At 37.7% G+C, this 22533-nt stretch overlaps 3 protein-coding genes across 9 annotated transcripts in view; 1 reads left to right on the top strand and 2 right to left on the bottom strand.

Moving 5' to 3' along the window:
• SHOC2 (SHOC2 leucine rich repeat scaffold protein) overlaps positions 1-1101 on the bottom strand; it is a 110977-nt gene extending 109876 nt beyond the window's left edge. Inside the window, exon 1 of one of the 2 annotated variants that reach the window (XM_047824447.1) lies at positions 971-1101. The gene's annotated coding sequence lies outside the window, so the exon portion shown is untranslated. Of the gene's footprint in view, positions 1-262; positions 346-970 lie in introns of those variants that run through there. The other variant, XM_047824448.1, reaches the window with a different exon arrangement.
• On the top strand, positions 144-11468 carry BBIP1 (BBSome interacting protein 1). 5 transcript variants are annotated; one of them, XM_047824454.1, is made up of 3 exons: positions 144-198; positions 10088-10165; positions 11087-11468. In XM_047824454.1, the coding sequence occupies exons 2-3, from the start codon at positions 10120-10122 to the stop codon at positions 11251-11253; spliced, it is 213 nt and encodes a 70-aa protein (XP_047680410.1). In that variant the 5' UTR covers positions 144-198; positions 10088-10119; the 3' UTR covers positions 11254-11468. The 5 variants fall into 5 exon arrangements, with proteins under 5 accessions (XP_047680410.1, XP_047680409.1, XP_047680407.1 ...); XM_047824453.1 differs by lacking the exon at positions 144-198 and adding an exon at positions 595-824; XM_047824451.1 differs by lacking the exon at positions 144-198 and adding an exon at positions 605-868.
• A 1452-nt stretch (positions 11469-12920) lies between these two features.
• Positions 12921-22533, bottom strand: part of PDCD4 (programmed cell death 4) — a 28657-nt gene continuing 19044 nt past the window's right edge. Inside the window, exons 7-12 of one of the 2 annotated variants that reach the window (XM_047824445.1) lie at positions 21514-21611; positions 20594-20708; positions 17183-17290; positions 16808-16918; positions 16043-16182; positions 12921-13676 (exon numbers count right to left, since the gene is read on the bottom strand). In XM_047824445.1, coding sequence (XP_047680401.1) covers positions 13616-13676; positions 16043-16182; positions 16808-16918; positions 17183-17290; positions 20594-20708; positions 21514-21611 — 633 coding nt within the window. In that variant the 3' untranslated portion in view covers positions 12921-13615. The remainder of the gene's footprint in view (positions 13677-16042; positions 16183-16807; positions 16919-17182; positions 17291-20593; positions 20709-21513; positions 21612-22533) is intronic. The other variant, XM_047824446.1, reaches the window with a different exon arrangement.

The following is a 22533-nucleotide window of genomic DNA, read 5'->3' as shown; positions in this document are numbered from 1 at the left end:
CAGCTGCGGGGCCCCGCACAAGAGCCGGCTCCGAGGGCCCAGCCCTCCCTGCGACAGCACCCAGGAAAGCGGCGGCGGCGGCGGCCGCGGCGCCTCCCAGGGCCCCAGCCCCTCGGGCCTCGCCCCGGCCCCGCCGGCTCTAGCCCCTCAGGGCGCGCGGGGCCTCCCTCTACCGACAGCCACCGGACCGCCCGACGGGTAAGAAGGAAGGCAGGAAGAACCGACCGACAAACGCCCTCCCGCCTCAGCAGCCCCGGGTTACCGTCAGGAGCCCCAACTCCGCCATCCTCTTCGCTCGCCCTCCTTCCTCCTCCTCCTTAGAAGCGACGCTGCCCAACCGCCGCCCCCCGCCCGCCCCTCCCCCACTCGCCCCGCCCCGCCTGCCCCTCCACACACTCTCGCTCCTACCGCCCCGCCCCACCCCTCCGGCTCAGGCCCGTCACTCGCTGGGAGAAAAACAGGCGGGGCCAGGGCAATCGACACTACCCAATCACAGTGAGGCACTGGCGCCAACGACGCTGTCCAATCGGAGTGAGGCATTGGCGCCAGCTTCCCTCGCTCCGCCCTTTTCCTTTCCTCAGCTGCTCTAGGCCCTCTCTCCCGCCCACTGGGCGCCGCTGGCAAGCCGGGCCACAGAGTAAGCCTCCGGCTGGGTAGAGTGACAACTCGCAAACGGAAGTGACTGTTGACGCTAAGGCAGCCATAACTGCTAATGGCAAAGGGAGTTTCCTGGCCTCGCGTCTCCAGTGTGACGTAGTTTTCCCTTCGTCCAATCTCACCGTTGCCCTGGGCAACAATCGGGCGGTCTGGGAAGAGAGGCGTCTGTAAGTAGGCCCGAAAAAGGACTAAAGGTGACCAGTCATCCCAGGTTAGACAACTTAATTCATATTCGGAACCGCCTGCCCGGGTTGGGGGAGAGGAAGGAGCAGGTTTCCTGGCCCTTATTTTGCTGGGACCTCTAATCACTTACCTAGGTGGACAAAAGGTTAGGGTTCCGAAAATCCCTGTCCCGCCCGGAAGTTGCATTTGGCACTTCTGAATGGGGTCATGGCGGAAGGGTGGGAATAGCCCCCGGCACCCCAGGGAGTGCCCATTTCCACTGGAGCCGCCAAGTGAGGTGAGGATCCGATCTGCCCTGTCCCGTGAGGACGGCCCAAGTTAGACGGCCCAAGCTAGACGTCCCGCGGGAGACGGAGAGCCGAGGAGGTGAGGGGAGCTCACAGCCGCTTCCGCTGGAGGAAGGTTTTCTTTCCGGGCTGGCCTGACGGCGGCCCGCCCTACCTCCGCCCCTCTGAGGTTCCCTGTCGGGCGAGGCCGCTCCACCATCCTCTCTAACCCAGCTGCAGCCAGCTGGGCCCGGCGGGGGCTTAGGCTCGTGCTACGGGGCGGAGCCCCTCACTCCCGCCGCTGGAGCTCCTGACCGCGCCCCCTTAAATTCCTATTGAGTACTTCCATCCCGACCTTTGGAGGACGGAGAATTGTGGAGCTTGAGGAAAACGTTTTCCATTGCCGGCTAGAAAGGAAAAAAGGTGGTCCTCCACCACAGCGGCCACACCTCTTAAGTCTTATTTTCCCACCTCTTGTCTTCACATTTTGAATTTTCTTCCTTTCCTTTGTTTCTCCTCTTTTGTGGGTTTATAAGCATTAACTGCGGTTCTGGGTAGAGGTATACCGTCCTAATCCTCCATGTCTGCATTTTATTAAACAACTTACTGCTTGTGAATATTCTTAAAAATACCGTAATACTTTTACATGGTTCTTTCCAAAAGTTGTCACAGCTTAACTCGTGTAGTTCCTTCTGTAGGCTTAAGTCAAGAACTGTCAGTCAGATTGGTAATGCTGGGTTGGATGCCTAAAGTTTGGGGGGGGGGGGGCGGGGGCGGGGGGAAAAAGACCAGGAGAACTTTCTCAACAAGGGTGCAGACCCACCTTCATTATTTAATCTCTTTCTACTACCTTACTACTCACGCTTTAACCAAAATGAACTACTCTGGTTTCTTCCAAGGTTAATCATTGAAGCACTAACCTTTTGTGACTGTATATTAATGTCCTAGTTACCCTTGGAGATGTTTCCAGATTCTCTCCAACAGGAAGCAACTTCCTCTGCGCTTACCTAGCACTTTCTGTACTTCTTTTAGGACAATCTCTATTTTATATAACAGCTGCTTACATTCTTAGCTTTACTGCTGTGTTTATGTCTAAAATGGTTTTTATCAGATTCATCTGCCTATCATATTATCCTGCACATGATATTATTTTGGTAAGTACTTCCTAAAAGATTGAATATTTTTGGTGTCCTGGGGACCTAAGACACTGCCAGCTTTAGTTTATCAAATTCAGTGTGGTTCCTGTTACTCAACCTTTTCCTAGTCTTCCCCTCTGAATTCCTTCCAACATGATTTCTTCCCTCGAAAAACAGAAATCATACATTAAAAAGTTGAAGGAAATACAATAAATATTCATATACCCTTTACCTAGATCCAACAGTTGTTAAATTCTGCTATATTTATTTCATTCCTTCTCACACTTTTTTCATTGTTGTTGAACTATTTGGAAATAGGTTACCGATCTATTGTTAAGCAGGCACCTCTAAAATTTCCAAAATGTATTTCCCTAAGGATTATAAAGTTCTGCAAAACACAGTATCATTATCACAACAAAGGAAATTGTTCTGTAATATTTAAAATCTAGTCTGTATGTACATTCTCCCATTTGACCTAAGAATATTTTGTATATCTCTACCCCTGCTCCAACAAAATTCAGAATCCAGTCAAGGTTTATGTATTGTGCTTGGGTATTGTAACTTTTAGCCTTAATTGAGAACAACTCCCCTATCTTTTTTTCTCCTGTGATGTTGGCATTTTATTTATCTATTTTTTTTTAACGTTTATTCACCTTTGAGACAGAGACAGAGCGTGAATAGGGGAGGAGCAGAGAGAGAGGGAGACACAGAATGTGAAACAGGCTCAGGCTCTGAGCTGTCAGCACAGAGCCCAACGTGGGGCTCCAACTCACGGACCGTGAGATCATGCCCTGAGCCAAAGTCAGACGCTTAACCAACTGAGCCACCCAGGCGCCCCAACGTTGGCATTTTAAAGAGTCCAGAGCAGAGGTCTTCTTGAATGTCTCCTTTTTTCTTATTTCTTGTAAATCAGAAACTGATCTAGAGGCTTGATTAGATTCCATTTAACATTTTTTTTCCCCAGAATACTTCACAGTATTCATACTCGTCCAATCATGATTAATGATTAAGTCTTCTCAAATGTGACTACATCTACCAGTGGCATGAGTGGCTAGTTAAATGCATCCCACTTCTCTGCACACACACCCTGCTATGCTGTCCTACAAAGAAGAAATTAGCATTCAATCCTCCTGTCTGTAGAGAGGAAGTGCTAGTGTCCTCAGCTGTCGACCTTTAGTAAAGTATTGCTGCTACTTTGCCTACACTTGTAGCTGATGCAACATAATCTGCAACAGTGTACTGATGTCAGCATAGTTTCATGAGTTTCAACTCCTGGCACCCTGAGGACTGTTGATGAAAGATGTGTGGGCCCTGCAATTGAAATACAGATGAATCTTGATGTTATCAAAGCAGATACCAAGGCAACTGCTGGCCATCTGGTATTTTGTGTGAGTGGGATGTGTCATTTTCTATTAACTTAATAGTAGTGTCTGCTAGTGAAGTATACCATCATCCAAGTTCATCCAAGAAGAACAGTTCCTGTTCTTAGGCCTAGGCACATTTCAGAAGCTAAACACCGCACATTTTATTCACATGAGTCTAAATTAATTAGCCAAATTGAACATGTTGCAACATTTTCCTACCAGCAGATGCCAGATAGCAAACACAGTAGAACTATTATAGTTTCCAAATACGTGACATATGATGTTATTTGGCATCTCCAGATGAACATTATCAATCCAAACTAAGCACTCTGCTAGTATGTGGGCAGCCCTCGAGTGAGAATGAGCATTACTACTTTGTGTCTGCTAAAAAGAAAACACTTCTTTTGGGGCTCCCTCTTTCACCTTCATGTTAGTTTACATTCAGAAATCTAATATGCATTTGAAAATTCATCTGTTAGTCGATCATAAGTCTTGAATAAAACAAATAAGATCTTTCATATTTTTCCTGCAATTCCTGCCACTCCATCCACAACCTGTACTAGGCAGATTGAATTTACTTAAAAAGATCTAAACTAATAAAGATTCACCAAACAATATCCTCTGTTGTCCTTTACAGAAACAAATTGCTTCTGGTACCTCCCTCCGTTCTCTAAGATTGTATCTTGTTTCTTAATACCTATTAATGGTAAAATAGGACAATTTGGAATATAATGTGTAATAGTGGTTCTTGTGTATTCTATTGAAGTTGTGACATCGAGTGCCTATAGCAATGAGGATGGTAAGGGAAAGGGAACAATAGGCAGAAGTGGGGGACTAGACAAGTCTCCACATTCATCTGGGACATTACTTTCCAGCCCTAGCCAAATTTTGCCATGTGGGAAGTGCCAGATTTGCCAAGAGGAGCTGAAATTTGGACTTTATGTGAAGATCTTGTGATTTTTAAACATAGTTTCAAATACTTTTTAAATATTTAGCAAGCCAGCAAAACATTTAACCAGATAGGACCAAGGGCCACCAGTTGGTGACCTATGTTTCTTATATGAAAACAGGATTGGCAGTTAGGCCAGAATCTGAAAATACTTTAGAAATGTTTTTCTAAACATATTTCAGGTACATTTATTTTCTTAGGTTAGGCAACTTCCATTTGTCACTTCCATCAAAAATTCAAGATAGAGTCTTATGTACACCGGGCCTCTATTCCCTATAATTTTAAAGGTTTTTACTCTTTGCCACCAACTTAAAAACTTGCCCACATTTGCTCAACCTTGAATTATATTATGAAATAGATTTGCTTTATCGTATTTTTTATTATGTTTTAATGTTTATTTCAACAAGAAAATGAGTGGGGGACGGGAGAGGGAGAGAGAGAGAGAGAGAGAGAGAGAATATCTTAAGCAGGCTCCACACTCAGCATGGAGCCTGACGTGGGGCTCAGTCTCACAACTGTGAGACTGTGACCCAAGCCAAAATCAAGGGTCGGACGTTTAACCAACTGAGCCACCCAGGCACCCCCAAAAGGTTCTTATCCACTGTAGCTCCTTCATTTAGCTGTGACTGGCATTATAGACATTGGTATGTTTGTTGAAAGGAAAAATGTGTTTGGATAGGAACATATGATCCCAAATTCCTCTTTTGTTACATTTGTTTTTGATTCTGAAAGAGTAAATTCCCTTGTCCCGAAAAGAGCATCCTTTCTACTCCAGTCTTCACTGTCCAGTGTTTACTTTTAAAGCTCTGTCCTTATTAATAGATATACAGCCATTAACTTTATTTTTTATCTTCAGTAATTATTTTGTCCATGTATAACTTATTTTGATCAATTTTTCACTAATAATGGTAATAACTCAATCCAGAATATTTTAGTTTTTCATTTGTAGACATTTTTGTAGAGAAATATGGTAGGATAATCAATCATTAAAATATGGTTAAGCATGAAAATATATTACAGTAAAATTAAGTGGAATGGTAATAGAGGTCTAGGGAGAAAAAAGATGTAAACTTTCTGACTTAAAAGTAAGTTCTTCATTCTTTTTACTAATGGAGGATAATAGCTGTCAAGTTTTTATGATATTGAGATTATGTTGGATGTATTTTTAAAAGACTGATATGGAGCACCTGGGTTGCTCAGTTGGTTAAGCATCCAACTCTTGGTTTCAGCTCAGGTCATGATGTCTTGATTTGTGAGTTTGAGCCCTGCTTGGGATTCTCTCTCCCCCACTCTGCCCCTTCCCCACGTGCTCTCTCTCTCTCTCTCTCTCTCTCTCTCAAAATAAATAAACTTCAAAAAATAAAACAAAAAAATAAAAGACTGATATAACAGTTATTTTTAAATATGCTGGAAATTATGTCTTTAGAACTATTTGAACTTAATAAATTTGTCAATTTAGAAACGTGTAAAGGGGTATTTAGTTTTTCTACCTAGTTTTAAAAAATCTGAGGGCACCTGGGTGGCTTAGTTAGCAAATCATCCAACTCTTGATTTCCACTCAGTCATGATCTCACGGTTGGTGAGTTCAAGCCCCTTGGTGGGCTCTGCCCTGATGGCGGAGTGCCTGCTGGGATTCTCTCTCTCTTCCTCTCTTCCCCTCCCGTCTGTGTGCTTTCTCTCTCTCTCTCTCTCTCTCTCTCTCTCTTTCTCTCTCAATATATAAACTATAAATAAATAAACTATAAATGAATGAATGAGTAAATGGAATAAAAATCTCTGCATGTTAATGCAAGCATAAAATTTGAGGACCACTTACATATATTCTCTGGGTTTAGGACATTTTAGTGCTCTTGTCCAGTCCCATACACAGTTTAGTTCAAGTATCAAATTAACTCACCCCAGAAATTTTTAACTTGTCCAAGTTGTAAAATTAACTTATATTATCAACACGTGTATGATTGATATAAAGTAGTAATCCTTCCTAGACTTAAGTGTCTTTCAACTCCGCCTACAGCTTTGTAAAATATTTCATGACAGATTTGGTTTCCCTCCAAGTTCTTCTGCATTAATTTTAGGCATCCAGCTCAATGGCTACGACAGGTTTGCTTACTTTGTTATGACTTTGAAATGTACTATCCATCAAAACCATTATCTCTGGGACAAATTACAAACTAAAGAAACTACGGAGGGAAAGGAAGTAGATTATTTTCCAATTACCCAGACCAAGAGCTTCAAAAAATTATTGACATTCTATTCTCCAAGCATTAAAAGTTTGGGTTACATTAGTGTAAGAATTTTACTTCTGCAATTGAATGTGTTTTCTCTTAAAATATACCTTGACAAATGTATCATTTTAAAATCTGGCATAGTAGTCCATTGTATGGCTGTTACAGAATTTATTTAACCTTTGATACATTGCTGAATATTTAGATTCACCTATTGCTGAACATTTTGCTCTTCAATGCAGTGCTTTAATGAACATTCTTATTCTTATGTCTTTATACACCGGTGCATTATTTCTTTAGGGCCCATTCTAGAATGCTTGGGTCAAAGAAAATGTGCATATTTAGCTTCAGTAGATAATACAAAATATTAATAGATACTACAAAATATCTAAAAAATCTGTACCAAGAAACCCACCCACCAACAGAGAATGCCCATTTCTCTCTACCTTCTCTAACTCTGGATACTGTCAGCTTTAGATTATTTTTGCAATTTCAAAAGATCTAACACACACACCAAAGTGTCACATGATTTTCACTTGCTTCATGAATCCATGATCATTTTCCTACTTCAACTACAGTACCCACTTCAGCACTCCTACATCCCATTAAACTTTATTTTCTATAGCACTTACTACCTTATAGCATCCTATTATTTACTTACTCTAGAGTGTAAGGTCCAAAAGGTTTGAGGTTTTGTCTGTTTTGTTCACTAAAGAATAGTGCTTTGCACGTTATAGACACATATTTATTGAGTTGAATTACATGGCACTTGTATGATACATGTGAATTTCTGTCATAGCTGATATGTTTCTTCTTTGACCCATTTGTCCCTAGTGGTACACACATCTTACCTCATCATAATAAGAAAGTACCTTTAGAAGCAACCACAACTCCTTAGGGCACATTACACCAGACAAAACACCCATGTTTGGCCATTAGCAGGTGAAGGAAAGAAATGTTCCTTCCTACTGTGGACTCCCTGGGCAGTTGATTATCAAGACACTGTAGCCTTGCCAGTGAGGGTCATCCAACCACCACCTTGCTTATTTTAGCCCTTCCCTTCCTGTTTCTCTCCTGCCAGTGCCTGGGGGGGGGTGGGCGCCTAGAACAATAGCCAACCCTAGTAAAGCCAACACTCCACCCAGGCAAGTGACTGCCAGCACTGATATTCCCCACACCAGACCCAACCCACTCCCTACCAGGCTTTTGGCCCCACACCCTTTGCAGTAACAATGGCAGCTTAGTGAAACAGAACTAAGGTTTAGTAGAGCACCAAGTTTCATTGTTTTCCTCCAGCCAGATTTTGGATGTGAAAGAGGGACAGACTAGAGAGAGCAAAGGATTGTGATTGAGTTCTGAGTAGCTGAAGTTGCTACTCTATAAAACATTGAAGAGGGGCGCCTGGGTGGCGCAGTCGGTTAAGCGTCCGACTTCAGCCAGGTCACGATCTCGCGGTCCGTGAGTTCGAGCCCCGCGTCAGGCTCTGGGCTGATGGCTCAGAGCCTGGAGCCTGTTTCCAATTCTGTGTCTCCCTCTCTCTCTGCCCCTCCCCCGTTCATGCTCTGTCTCTCTCTGTCCCAAAAATAAATAAACGTTGAAGAAAAAAAAAAAAAATTTAAAAAAAATAAAAAAAAAAAAAAAAAAAAAAAACATTGAAGATTGTAAGTATTCATCCACTGTTTTGCTGATAAAAAAAAAAAATGGTGATACAAAAACTCTTGGCTACTGTTATTTCTTTTCACATTTATCAACATCTATAACGTTTATCCTCCCTTTTGGCAGCATATCATGTCAGATTTGCAACAAATAAGGGCTTACTCAACATGTTCATTGTGATATTTTAGTGGAGAGGCTGTTTATTATAGCTTATAGTTCATATTCAGGCTAATCAGGGATCTGCAATGCTATTAGCTTTCAACATAACCAGGGGAAAAAAGGGAAATGATCACTAGATACGACAGCAGGCCTAACAAGAAAAGAATATGGCTGAAGAAGTTGTGCATTCTAAGGAAATTGCTATTGCATTTATCTGATTCCATTTAATGAGGAGTTGCTACTTCATTCCTGGTCCATTCCCTATTTCATCTTCACTCCCAAACAGAGCAGTGTAGGGGTTAAACTTTGATGACAAAGTTCTGGAAAATGTATAGAGGTTCCTTAGGAACTTTAGATGTTCCAGAATGGGAATCTGAATGAGAAAGGAGAGGCTTGGATGGAATAGGAAGCTCTCTTTACAAATGTCAAAGTTAGTAGTAGAGTGGGAATAACAGACCAGAAGCAGCTTCACTTGATAACTAATTTGCAGTGGGCGGTAAAGGCAGGCATGACGCCAGCATCACCACTTTATAAATAATAAATCTTTCTTCTGTGGTAATGTTGTGAAAGGCACATGGTAAGGTTGCATCAGTATGGTGAAATATCGCAAAATGGGTGGGTCTGTCTAGAGAAACATCTGTGTTTGTAAAAGGATCATGCTACAAATTACAATCCGGAACACCTTGAATATACAGCATGGCAGTAATCTGGAATGTAACACTGGAAACAAATGCCATCAGCCAGAGATGGCATATATGCTGGTATGTTCTTAACAAAATACTCAAGATAAAGGTATTTGCTGGCACTTTAGCATGTTGTATCTCTGTATTAAAGAAAAGTAGTAAACTGAAAGCATACCTCACTTCTGTTCTTCAAGAGCCAGTTTCACCTGTTTGTGTTGCCTCCTTACAAACAGGACCGGTATAGCCAATAACTGTTCCTTAGGATGCTTTTTGTCATGATAGCAAAGGGATTAAAGTAGAAGCCAGCTGTTAGCTGTTGAGAAGTGGGAACGTTAGGAAATATTTACCTACTACCTCCTCTTTTTCCTAACTACCTGCCTTACCCCACTTCCCAAATGGTAACATTTTTTTACCCCATCCACCTTCAGGGAGATGCTATCAGTGAACCAAATGGCTGCACAAAAATGCTTTTGGTTTTCCTCAGCTGGCCTCTCTTAGGTAATTATGCCAAATAAATGAAGCCCTACCAATTTTTCACTACAAGGGAAAAAAACAGAACATGTAGCCTTCCAAATTAACACCTCCACTGATTAAAGAACATTGACACACTCCAGATCCTTACATTAACTCTCTCAATCTTGTTTCAATGAAAAGACTCCTAGGAAATTAATAGGAAAATTATGCAAGGGCAGGGTAGTTCATTTTCTGTAGGAATTGTGATTTTACTTCTTAAAGTATAATGGAAATATCTCAAGCAATATGCTTTGGAAATTCATTCTTGAATGTTAACAATTGATTTCTCATTGAAGGAAAAAACTTAGCTGTATCCAACAATTCAGATATGGCGGAAGTGAAGTCAATGTTCCGGGAAGTTCTTCCAAAACAAGGTATCTAAATTACAAATACTTAGGTCACAGAATATTACAGGTACCTAAAAAGTAGTAGGCACATAGGCTAAGTAGCTAAACATCTGTAACTATTTTGTGTCTTGTATGCCACATTTACCATCCACTCTTTTTAAAAAAAATTTTTTTTTCAATGTTTATTTATTTTTGGGACAGAGAGAGACAGAGCATGAACGGGGGAGGGGCAGAGAGAGAAGGAGACACAGAATCGGAAACAGGCTCCAGGCTCTGAGCCATCAGCCCAGAGCCTGACGCGGGGCTCGAACTCACGGACCGCGAGATCGTGACCTGGCTGAAGTCGGACGCCTAACCGACTGCGCCACCCAGGCGCCCCCCATCCACTCTTTTACAAGTATAAAGAACTCCTCCACTGCTCCCCCCCCCCCCCCCCAGTAAAAGGATAACAAATGAAGCATTGTTCAACCTAGGAATCCTGTTATACTCAAATTTGCAAATTACAATATGAAATTTTCAATGAAAAAACTAGTACTGTAATTCACCATGTTAAATATGGTCTGGAAATGGGGAAAAAGAAACCTAAGTCAAGCAATCATTAAGAAAAGCTGACAGTTTAACATTCAGTAGTTAATATAGTAAAAGAATGGTATTAACATATTAAGTATTTTTATGCACTATGTATTTCTCCTGAATCTTTTTGCACATTAAACATTTGACACAAAATGAGTCGTGTGTCTCATAGGTAGCTTGGAATTTTAGGTACCAAGTTCAAAAAGGCGTCCTTGTGAACTCCCTAGTATTAAATGTTAATATATTTAAAGTAACTGTGAAAACAAAAGATTTTCATTGATAGTGGATTAAGTCTTTAGACTTTCATTCTAGCTGCAAATCCAAACTACCAATCAACTGGGTCATCTCACTCAAATTGTTTCTTTTTAAACTTAGGGCAGCTGTCTGTGGAAGATATAACCACAATGGTGCTGTGTAAACCCAAACTTTTACCCTTAAAATCTCTGACTCTGGAAAAATTGGAGAAAATGCAGCAAGCAGCCCAGGATACAATTCGCCAACAAGAAATGGCAGAAAAGGAACAACAGCAAATAACTCACTGAATGATAACTTAGCACTTCTACAGAATATCCTACCTTAGTATTAACAATAGCTAGAAAATAATTTGCACCTGTATGCTGAGAACAGTGTGTGTTAATAAAACTGATAGTGCTTATAAATAATATAAAAATACCCAAGACTAATGAAACTTGTATTGTGAATTTAGACACTGTGGTTTGTATTGAACATAAGCAATTAAAAAAACTTTGAACCCAAATTTTATGGGTTTTGTTTTTTTTTTTTTACCCAAGTTTTTAGAACTGTAAATTATTGTTCACCATTCCTATCAGTCTTACGGGTAAAATTCTTAGGCACAAGTGACTAAATGCAACCCTTATGTTCACAAAATCTTTACATGTTTATTAAAAACTGAATTTGACGATACATTCTAATCTTGTACAAAGCGTTTTGGGGCTTTTACATTACCTAACTTTAAAACTCTTTTACAAATTTTGTTTCATGTTTAAGGCTATTTTGCCTAACCAACTGATTCTACCAGTAATGACAAAACTAAATAAATTTGAAACCCTCACTTATCCAGTAGTCCCCTGAGCTTTTTGTTTTCATAAAACGTTTTGAAGTTTATTTATTTTAAGAGAATGTGAGAAAGGGGAGGAGCAGAGAGGGAGAGAGAGAATCCCAAGCAGGCTCTGCACTGCACCGGACTGTCAGCATGCAGCCTGACGCAGGGCTCAAACTCGCGAACCACATGAAGAGTGTTACCTGAGCAGAAATCGAGTCAGACACTTAACTAACAGTGAGCCACCTAGGTGCCCCAGTCCCGAGTTTTTAATTATACTGACTTTAAGGACTAAGAATTACCTGGCTACCTTTATCATCCAGGTATCAAACACACAATTAAAACTACAGACTTGAAAGAGCCCATGGGATAAATATCAACATTAAATTTGGAGTTTTAATTCTAAAAGATTTAATTCTAAACCTGCAATGGGCATATTCCTAATACCTTTATAAATTCTGAATATAATTCTTGGCTGGTTGCTACAATCAATAATAGACCATTTAAATTACCATGGACCTTGAGGCCTTGCTGAGTAATCAGGCTCTACAAAAGAGGTTAGAAATGTAATCGTTCTTTAGATAACTGCTATTTATTGGTAGCTACTATTTTCTCAAACACTGGATAAATGTAAAACTTTTTGAGTCACTGAAGAATTTTTTATAACACAAACATTAGCTGGTAACAGAATTTAAGAATGATGAAATTTTAGAAATTTCATTGAGCTTTAGATAAGATCAGAAAATAAGTATGCGTGCATTTCCCACATATAATATTAAAAGAATTTATTTACGATTGTACTTTTGATTTAAAATTTTTTTTAATGTTTATTTTTTGAGAGAGAGCGTGAGCAGGGGAGGAGCAGAGAGAGAGAGGGAGACACAGAATCTGAAGCAGGCTCCAGGCTCTGAACTATCAGCACAGAGCCTGATGTGGGGCTCAAACCCACAAACCATAAGATCATGACCTGAGCCAAAGTTGGATGCTTAACAGACTGAGCCACCCAGGTGCCCCAAGTACTTTTCATTTAAAAGTTTGCAAAGAACAAAGTTTAAATTCACTAGGTTCAAATATGCTCCCTTAGAGGATTTAAAATTTGCTGTGTAAAATAAAAGTTTTTAAAAAGACCTAAAATAAATGTACTCCCAATGAAGAATCAACACTGCTTCACATGTTTTATTTTGTCATACATTCTTTTAGAACCAGGTTCATTTTTCCAGTTTTGTAGAAAAATAGATGTTCCAGCCACCATTTATTTAACTGTCTAGTCTTTGAGACCAATCAATATGTTCCCTGGAAAAATGAATAAGTCTTATGACTAACTCATTTTCTTAAAATTCTTTAAGACAAAGAAATAACTTTTTTTGTTTTTTTTTTTTACTCCCAAAGCACAGTATTCCAACAGCAGCAGCCAACATGGGGTTTTAGCAGCTTAACTTCACCCCCTAAATAAAGCTTTGTATAAACCAGTGATTTTACTACAAAAACACTGTCTTTGAAAGAAAGGAGTGGCAGTCAGACATCAATGCAAAACTTGGAATGATTAGGTCATAAACATGGCACTTACAAAAGGTAGCTTATGAGAATATTCCACTTAAGAAGTGGTTACTCTTCTGTCCCTCCTTTACACCCTCAAAAAAACAAAAATACGAAAGAATGAAAAAAGAAAACACTTCCTTTAAAAATTCCCCTTAAATTGTAAGTTTATAAAATTTCAGAAATGCCTTGTACCCAAAACAAGTGCTTCAAAAACAAAACAAAACAAAAAACCTGTGCTAACAACTCTTACAATTCAGATATATTTATATATTTTAGAACATCTAAGACTGTAAGAGTTCTTATATTCAGTAGCTCTCTGGTTTAAGGCGACCTCCATCTCCTTCACTTACAAAACGTTTTCTGCCCCTGTAATGAAAAGAACACAAACATGAAAATGGAGATCAATTCTATCTATAAACAAACAAACAAACATCTTGGGTTCTTTTGGTTAGTCATTAGGTTTTGAAGGGTTCTGTTTAAAAAAAAAAGTGAGCATGCCTCTAATCCTTTTGAAAAAAAGACTCTTTTCTTGCTATGTATCCTAGGAGGTAGCAAATCAAATGAACTGTTAATGTTAATCCAAGCAGTTTTTAGTTAAATAAGAGCTTAATTATTGAATAAGTTCATTGTCAAATGGAGTCATGTAAAAGAAAAGTTAAAATATAAGGCAAACATGCTTTTTGGAACTTCAATATTTACTTCTCTGAGTATTATTTGAAAGCTAAACAGTGAGACAAAGAGACACCAACATGATTTGGAATTATGCAAATTAAAGCTACAGAACCTATGAAAATATCCATGTTAAAAATTTTGTTTTAACTTTTTCTCAAATCTAGAAAAGCCGTAACCTGAACATGGAAAAATCAGAATCCAATTAATTCCTGTCTATGCCCCATTTTGGGATTCCTGCTATTTCTTTTTTTTTTTTTTTTTTAATGTTTATTTATTTATTTCGAGAGAGAAAGAGAATCCCAAGCATGGGATTCATGCTATCAGCACACAGCCCAACATGGGGCTCAATCTCACAAACGGTGTGATCATGACCTGAGCAAAACTCAAGAGTTAGACGCTTCACTGACTGAGCCACCCAGGTGCCCCGGGATTCCTGCTATTTCAAAATCAAGAGGTCTTGCTTTATAATGTAAGCACACTTATGCTGTATGTAGCCAAACACAGTAGCTATGTACAGCCCAGGAGAAATATTTGACCAGCAGCCTAAAGCAGTAAGTGGAAAACAGAGTTGTCCAGGATTAGTCCTCATTTTCTGACCCTAGACCAACATGCACAAGCATTCAACACCACACACAAGCGTGCACTTCACCCAAATAGGCTAATGGATAGAGGATAAAAAGTCAAGGTTCTATAGCATACAGTGAAAATTTAGGTATCTCCCTCAACTGATTCTTGAGGGTAAAGCCACAATAAAAATGACCATTTAGACTTCTGAACAGAGGATGAAAAACTTAAAAAGCCAGTGCCAAGGTGTTGACCCCTTTTCACATGAAGTCTAAGTGGAAATCAGCTACTTTTTCTGGCACATACAGGCTTCAGACTGTAAATATAAGGAGACTGAGATGCAGAACAAAGCAGTAAGTAGCAAGAACCCTTGCCAACATTGGCAGTATTTACTGATGTATACAACTTGGCACATAAATGATGCCATCACCAAGCACAGAGAGAGATTTTGGAGATGGATATTTGCAAACATTTTTATCAAAGCCATTAAACAGTATCTTCCTCCTCTTCTCTCAAAAGCTTCTAAACTTTCTAGAGCAACAGACACTACCAAGAACTATTTTTCTGAGATTTAATTCTCACAATGCACTTAAAATAGACAAAGCTTTGCAATTTTTTCAGTTTAAAAATTACAAAAAGTTAAAATTTACATAAAACAGACACACCCAGGCCACCCAGGTAGCCTCAGGTCAGGATCTCATGGTTTGTGAGGTCATGCTCCATGTCGGGCTGTGTGCTGACTACATAGAACCTGCCTGGGATTCTCCGTCTCCCTCTCTCTCTATTCCTCCCCTGCTGTCTCAAAAATAAACAACATTAAAAAAAAAACAAAACAGATATACACAAGTTTAGCTATTACTAACATTTATACCTATTTATTATAAACTTACATTATAAGCTTTATTTTAACCACAAAAAAATTCATCAACTCCTAAAGAGTTAGATCCTAGTAGCACAAATACAGTATCTCCAAAGAATCACACACATATACTTTCTAATGAGATAAGACCCAATTAGCCTCAATTCTCCATTCTATGAAGGAATAAAAGGAAGCTACATGGAGTAAGGAATAGCCTATATCTTGGAAGCCAGAAAAGGTCTGGATTCATCCTTAGTCTCTACTGTGTGTGAACTTAGAAAATTTCTATTACATCTCCTTAAACCTTAATTTTCTCATCTCATTGGTGATAATATCTACTCTGAAATATTTCAACTACTTAGAACAGAGCCTGGTACACAGAACTACTACACAAAATTAGTTTCCTTCCAGTGAAAAGGGGCTTCATGAAGTAGCTCTGTATAAATTTTACAAGGGGGCAAAATAAGCTTTGCCCTAGTTTTTCTATTAACTCAAAACTCATGATTTTCACTCTTGAGTGGCTTCAGGGGAGATATTACTTTTCTGACAGAATTCCAGAATTTTTCTGGAATGACAGAAAATCAGCCTTTCCAAGCACCTCAGCCAACATTTTATGCGGAAAAAAGTAACAAAATACCTTGAAGGACAAAGATCTCTGAGTTGTTTGGAAATTATTCCAGCCTGAAAACATTCTTCTACAAATCGTTCAAGCACAGAGTATGAATGTGGGACATCCAAATTAATGTCTGGAATTTCATTGTAAATTCTCTCATAACCCTAAAACAATGAAATTATATACAGAATTGTTAGCCCATATAAAGTACATAATGCCATATGACCCATCACTGTCATCAAACGACATTTAAAGACCAAACATTCGTAAAATTAGACTGAAGTCAGATCTGATCTTTGAAAAGTATAGACAATATTTGTCATAGAATGTTTTCTTTAAAATTTTTCTCTTAAAAGAGTTCAGGCGGACATCAGATACTGGACACATTTCTTCATCTGTATACATTTAGTACACTTTTTAAAATATAAGGCAAGTAAGCACCTCACCGATATCTTAAATAGGAATAAATTAAATACTTTAAAGAATTTTTGTTAAAAGATCATGTTCATGTTTGTCTCTAGATACAAAATAAAAACTATCATATCTTAAAAATAGAACTCTTGAGGAAGAACAATCACATCTTTAAAAAAGACAGGGAAAAAAACTCAATGAAGTGTTACTTTCCAAGAAATCAAACATAATCACAACCATTAAAAAAAAAACAACTATAGGCACAATACTATTTAACATACCTAAAAGAATATTTCATTGACAATTCATAATATGTATTCAATTATTATACATTTAAGGTAGAAGCCTAAAAATTGTTCAAAATAATGTTATACTTACTCTTTTCATTTGGTCTAGAGTAATGGTAGAAGATTTCCAAAGAGATTTTAATAAATTCAAAATCATCTTAAATGCACTTTCTCCAGTTGACTCTAAAACCATTACAATAGCCTAAAAATTGAATGAATGAATAAATGAATGAATTTTTGGTCATTTAAATTGATACAAGAAACTGCTCCTAAAATGTATCAGATCCCTTTTGTCTTATATGTAATTATAATCATTATAAAAATTTAAAAACAACTTTCTCCCTTAACATTAAAATTTTTTAAAAGAATAAAAACAGATGTACACTATTAAAGAACCATTAAGTCACTGTGGTGCAAAAAGGAATACTTAATAATAACTCTCTTTGGAATGTCAAAGTAATCTTACTTCATATACAAGCTCATGGTGAAAATGAGGTACTTCCAGTTCCTTAAGGCAATGTTCAGCTTCAGATATATCTCCAGAGAGTAAATACTCTTTCAGCAGCATATCAATCTATTAAATTTAAAAATTTAGATGTATTAGAATTCCTAATTTTTTTTTTTTTTAAACTGTGCTTTCTGCCTATAGGATTTACTTACTCTCAAATAGCAGGTCACCAACAGCTGTGTAAGAACATACAGACTTGACACAACACTATCATAACAAAATTTTCATAATTAAAAAGTAAATCCCCAATTTTTACAGGGCTGATAATTATAAAGAAAATGCAGCGCTTCAGTGTGCCTTAATAATCACTGAAATCTATGACTAGACTTAACCTCAGTTGTGACCATAATACTTCAATGCTCACTGTAAAACAAGGGATTTTAAAGACCACTAGAGGGCACTGGCTGAAAGTCTCAAAATATATTTTTACAATGTCACAAACTTTCACTTCCATCAGATGACCTTAATAGTCACTGGAAGCCAAAAAATGATGATAATAGAGCTTTACTAGACAGGGCAAAAATATCCATACAGCTTCTCTTTTCTCTTCAAATAGGATTTGAAACCTATTATCTAAGATGTTCATCTGGAATTCAGTTTCTAGTTGTAACTAAAGAGGCAAGTCTTGACTTTCTTGTTCAAATACAGTAACATCTATGGCTCCAGAGAAAAGGAGGAAAGTTTTCCAGCACAAGAACTTCAAACAAGAATGTTCTTCCCTATACATGGCCTGTTAAAATCACCTTTGCACCTAGTGGACACTCAATGAATGTTGGCTCACTTAATTAAATAATCTCATTTAAATTATCTTTGACTTCCAACTTCTGCAATGTATTTAATAAAGGGTAAAGTAAAATTTGATCAATAGAATACATACCGATGATACTGATACATACTGAATAATATCTATTATCATGCTTTAGAAAAGTAAATATTTAGGGGCGCCTGGGTGGCTCAGTTAGTTAAACAATTGACTCCTGCTCAGGTCATGATCTCACAGTTCGTGGGTTCAAACCCTGCATCGGGCTCTGTGCTGACAGCTCAGAACCTGGAGACTGCTTCAGATTCTCTGTCTCCCTCTCTCTCTACCCCTCCCCTCCTCGTGCTCTGTCTCTCAGAAATAAAATAAACATTAAAAAAAAAAGTACATATTTAAAGCATGGCATTTGAATAAAGTGTTTTTACTTTATAATTGTAAATTAATAAATTTATTATTTAAATTATATCACTTACAGTTTTTTAACTTTGTTATAGAACTTGAAGTATTTCAATGTTTCCCATCAGGCTCCATGCATTTTTTGAGAATGATAAATTATAAATACATACATATACATTTCTAAAAGTCCTCTTTGTCCAACTCATCCTTCCATGTAAAAATAAATGAATACCCAAATAATGTCAACCTGAAACTCATATTCGTAGTTCTATTTCCATTTCTACCTTGACTATTTTTTCGTTGAGATAATTCACATAAAACAGTCTGGCACTTTCTCAAAAAAATAATTTTGGGGGAATATTACCATCATTTTTTTTAAGTTTATTATTTTTTTAGTAATCTCTACACCTAACTTGGGGCTCAAACTCACGACCCTGAGATCAAGAGTTGCAGCTCCTCCAACTGAGCCAGGCAAGCACCCTAAGTGTTATCATCTTAATATTAAGTCTTCCAATCCATAAACATAGGATATCTGGATATCTATTTTAAGTTTTAATTTATTTCAACAATGTTTTGCAGTTTTGGTGTATAAGAGTTGCACTTCTTTTGTTAAATTTAGTCCTAAGTATTTTGATATTTTTTATTCTATTGTAAATGCAATTGTTTTCCTAATTTCATATCATTCGTTGCTAGTGTACAGAAGTAGAATTGAACACTGTATATTAATCTTATACCCTATAATCTTGCTGGATTCATTTATTAGTTGACAGTTTGGGGTTTTTTTGTTTTTTGTGGATTCATTAAGATTTTCTGTATACAGATCATGTCATCTGGGAATAGAGATAGTTTTACTTCTTCCTTTCCCATCTAGATGCATTTTATATCATTTTCTTGCCAAAATGCCGTTATCTTGACTGTTTTTATACCTCAATCTTCCTAACCACATGAAATTTTTTTTGAAAGCAGATATTATAATCATGACATTATCTATCCTAAGATATATAAAAGCAAACTGATCAAAAATCTATAGTTTAAGCTCCTTAACACTCAAACTAGGTACACATATCATTAAAAGATTAAGTATCAAAACTATAGTCACATGAAAAGATTATACTCAAAAGTCAGAAGTACATGAACTGTAAGACTTCTAATTTTCTTAATAATCTGCAAGTAATGGGGCGCCTGGGTGGCTCAGTCGGTTGAGCGTCCGACTTCAGCCCGGGTCACGATCTCGCGGTCTGTGAGTTCGAGCCCCGCGTCAGGCTCTGGACTGATGGCTCAGAGCCTGGAGCCTGCTTCCGATTCTGTGTCTCCCTCTCTCTCTGCCCCTCCCCCATTCATGCTCTGTCTCTCTCTGTCTCAAGAATAAATAAACGTTAAAAAAAAAAAATTTAAAAAAAAAAATCTGCAAGTAATATTAAGTACTTTTTCTGGTTTCTTGTTATAGAACATTACTGCCAGAAAAAAAAATCCATAGAGAATAAATCTGGCACTTTAATGAATAAATCAATTACTTTAAAGCATGCACACAAGTAGTGAACTTCGTTACAAAAATCGACCACTCTGATCTACTCTAGTGTTCATAATTCCTAACTTATGATCTAAGAGTATCCAGTTTCAAATTGCTCATATAAAAATGTAGTTACTAGGGTACCTGGGTGACTCAGTAGGATGAGCATCTGACTCTTGATTTCGGCTCAGACTGTGATCCTAGTGTCATGGATCGAGCCCTGCATTGGGCTCTATGATGAGCAGAGAGCCTGCTTAAGATTCTTTCTCTCCCCCTGACCCACTGCCCTCCTCCCTGTCTCATACTCTTTCTCTATAAAATTTTTTTTAATGTATTTATTGAATAACTACAAAATAGAAAGTCTTATGTTGACAGTATTTGAAAATTTTTAACTACTACAAGAAAATACTTCAGGCATTCCTCTCAGGTTCAAATACAGCATTCTTATGAGAGCTCTTTTAATTTAACACAGTCTTTTTTTTTTAGTCAGGGAAGCCATAAAAATTTAATAATAATTATATAATTATTGTATAATTTATAGCACCAGGGAATAAAGCCAAATACACAAAGATTATCCAATTTTCCATTTATAGCTTTAAGACAGAACTTAATTTTTATCCACAAAAATACCAGCTAGAGGGCATAGTTTACTTCCCCTGAGGAATACATGTATATTAAGTTAAAGACAATACCCAGTAGTTACCTCTTTAACAAGGTGGTTAACAGACTGCTGCCCACCTCCAGAGCCCCACACACTGTCTTTGCGCTTTCCACCTTTAGACATACTCAGAAGCACAGTAGCCTTGTCCAGAGCAGCTCTACCAGAAATAATAACAACAATAATAATTTTGACAACTTAGAAATGCTTCAGGTTGACCTAAAAGCTTTCACATAACCTAAAATCAATCTAAAATGCAAAATCTAACCTTATTACAAAATAATTGATCTACACTGAGTGGAAACATGTCACATAAAACTTAACTTTTACATAGTTCTGCACCTTCCCACCAGGGCAACCGTTCCATTCTGACCTGAAGTAGTCTTAGAAATTTAAGTTAACATCTACACCTGAGCAAATCTAAGACATGGCACTGACTAAATTTAAGTTTCCAGGAAGTTACAAAAAACCATACAGCATGATTCCCAAATATCACATTTAGCTTAAAATTAATTATAACAAAGAACAAGAGTGAAAACATTATTTCCTAATATTTCTGTAGCAGATAAATATAAAATAAAATTGAAAATGGGGCTCCTTTGTTAATACTGTCCATCTTCTTAGAATATTAAATAATTACAGAATGTGAAAACCTGAACAGAGCTTAAAGAAACATTCTCAGTCAAACCCTTCATTTTTATAAGTAAGGAAACTGAGGCCCAGAGAAAAGCAGCTTGACATAAAGGTAGCTAATGGCTTAGTTAAAATCCCAAACTTCTACATTACAGTACTGTCCTCTTCCTATTACATCATGTCAAATCTCTCAATTTTTTTAACAGTGGAGAATATACACAAATGACAAACAGATGTCCACAATGTCTGATTAATTCAAATATCATTTCAATAAAATGCTGTAGAATTTTCCCCAATTTTGAAATTCTAAGTAGGAAAACTAATTTACTTACCTAGCCTGTACACAGTCTACAGTTCCTTTGTAACTATCAATATAGGTATTACATAAAATTCCATCTCCAACAGCTCTAGCAATAAACTGGCCAACCAACTACAAAAAAAAAAAAAAAAAAGCTGTATAAAAAAATCTAAAATGAAACTCTATAGGACACAATTTCTAATACATGAATGATAAAGACTGGCTGGACTACAGAATCAATAACTAAGACATGTTGGAACACTCAAACATCTATCTAGCACCTGCTAGTTATGTTTGACATACATTCCCACATCTTAACCTCCAAGGTAACTACCCATGGGGGGGTGGGAAGGACACATATCAGTTTTGCTCACTACTGAATCCCCCAACACCTTGCACACTGCCTGAAACACAGTACATAATCAAAAACGCTTGTTAAGCCAGTGACCTAAATTTAAGAGAAAACTCTCTTCTGGAAATAAAAAAAAAAAATGGGACTAGGTTTTCTCAAAAACTGTCTGATTAAAGGAATTTATTGTATGGAGAAAACACTGTGTAGAAATTTCTATCTGAAAGTATATTCATAGTGTTATTTTGTTTTGTTTTGTTTTTAAAGTAGGCTCCATACCCAGTGTGGGGCTCAAACCCACGACCCCCAGACCAATAGTCACATGCTCCACCGACTAAGCTTGCCAGACGACCCTATGCATAAAGTTCTTTTTTTTTTTTTTTTTTTTTTTTACATTATTTCTTATAAAAACTGGAAACAACTTCAGTGTCCAACAATAAAGGTGTGGTTACATGATACATACAATGGGGGTCATTATGGGGTCATTAGGAAATACATTTACTACTTTTTATAGTGTAAGAAAAATCAAGTTTACAAAACAGCACATACAGTGTAATTCCATTTCTTATTAAAACAAAAATGCAAGCATATACAAAAACCATACACTGATAAACATCCACAGAAAGTAAAAGAGATTTAACACCAAAATGTTTAACAGTTAACACTGGTTATTTCTGCTGGCTTTTCTTCATTTTGACTTTATTT

This window comes from Prionailurus viverrinus, chromosome D2 (genome assembly GCF_022837055.1).
Source record: "Prionailurus viverrinus isolate Anna chromosome D2, UM_Priviv_1.0, whole genome shotgun sequence".
NCBI classification, from domain to species: domain Eukaryota; kingdom Metazoa; phylum Chordata; class Mammalia; order Carnivora; family Felidae; genus Prionailurus; species Prionailurus viverrinus.
The sequence above is the reverse complement of the archived record's forward strand: the minus strand, read 5'-3'. Positions and strand labels throughout refer to the sequence as shown.

Excerpts from the sequence above, each read along its gene's own strand:
- BBIP1 (XM_047824450.1), top strand. The coding sequence starts at position 9,674 with ATGGTAACATTTTTTTACCCCATCCACCTTCAGGGAGATGCTATCAGT. Across the intron at positions 9,777-10,087 it reads CCTCAGCTGGCCTCTCTTAG|GAAAAAACTTAGCTGTATCC; the intron begins GTAATTATGCCA and ends TTCTCATTGAAG. Across the intron at positions 10,166-11,086 it reads GGAAGTTCTTCCAAAACAAG|GGCAGCTGTCTGTGGAAGAT; the intron begins GTATCTAAATTA and ends TTTTAAACTTAG.